Source organism: Rhincodon typus, chromosome 2 (assembly GCF_021869965.1).
Source record: "Rhincodon typus isolate 14 chromosome 2, sRhiTyp1.1, whole genome shotgun sequence".
Taxonomy (NCBI): Eukaryota; Metazoa; Chordata; class Chondrichthyes; order Orectolobiformes; family Rhincodontidae; genus Rhincodon; species Rhincodon typus.
The window spans coordinates 12,754,672-12,755,702 of record NC_063333.1 but is presented as its reverse complement, the minus strand read 5'-3'; the positions used below and the strand labels follow the sequence as shown (position 1 = coordinate 12,755,702).

At 39.4% G+C, this 1,031-nt stretch overlaps 1 protein-coding gene across 1 annotated transcript in view; it reads left to right on the top strand.

Moving 5' to 3' along the window:
• The first annotated feature begins 746 nt into the window (after positions 1–746).
• LOC125487340 (NEDD8 ultimate buster 1-like) overlaps positions 747–1,031 on the top strand; it is a 16,000-nt gene continuing 15,715 nt past the window's right edge. The window contains exon 1 of the mRNA XM_048618562.1: positions 747–1,013. Coding sequence (XP_048474519.1) covers positions 747–1,013 — 267 coding nt within the window. The remainder of the gene's footprint in view (positions 1,014–1,031) is intronic.

Here is a 1,031-nt window from a genome sequence, read left to right as displayed (position 1 = left end):
TGTACTCTCTCCAAAGCTTCCACATTCTTCTGATAGTGTGGTGACCAAAACTGCACACAATACTCCAAATGCGGCCTAACAAGGGTTTTATATAGCAGCAACATGTTTTGCCAACTCTTGTACAACACGCCCTAGGCAATGAAGGCAAGCATGCCATATGCCTTCTTAATCACCTTGGCCACCTGTGTTGTCACTTTCAGGGAACTTTGGATCTGCACACTCAGATCTGTCTGAATGTTAGTGTTCCTAAGGGTTCTGCCATTTACAATATAATTCACACCTAAATTTGATCCTCCAAAATGCATCACCTCACATTTGTCTGGATTAAACTCCATCTGCCATTTCTGTGCCGAAGTTGCCAATCTATCTATATCCTGTTGTATCCTTTCACAATTGTTGGCACTATCAGGAACTCCACCAATCTTCGTGTCATCAGCAAGCTTACTTATCAGACCATTCACATTTTCCTCCAGATCATTTATATATACTACATACAACAAAGGACCTAAAACTGACCCCTGTGGAACACCACTAGTTACCGGTCTCCATTCTGAAAAATATCCTTCTATCACTACCCTATGATATTGATGAGTGATGAACCATCTAATAAAACCAAAAATGTACAACTTCCACATAGAATGGGAAAATGAACTTCTGTCACAATTGTAAAAGACAAGAGCATTTGCCTTGTCTGGCATCAAAGTATGTTGATAAATGAAAAGGGGAATTTGGTTCAACACCACACAATGATGCACAGTAAAGTCAAAGCTAATTTTCACTTGAACAGCATCTTTTGGGCAAAGAATGTTGATGAGCTGAAGGCCATTTTGAAGACTAAACAGTCATTTTTTCCTAAACCAGCAGCAAAAGGTAAAACCTGCACTGAAGCATCATTTCTTGTTTTCCATATTCTGGTAAAACACAAGAAATCATTCACAGATGGTGAAGTAATTCACGAAGCAGTGACTGTGCCCACTGGCTGTTTACTCAAAGACTTTAAGAATAAAGGTAAAGTAATGATGGCGATCACT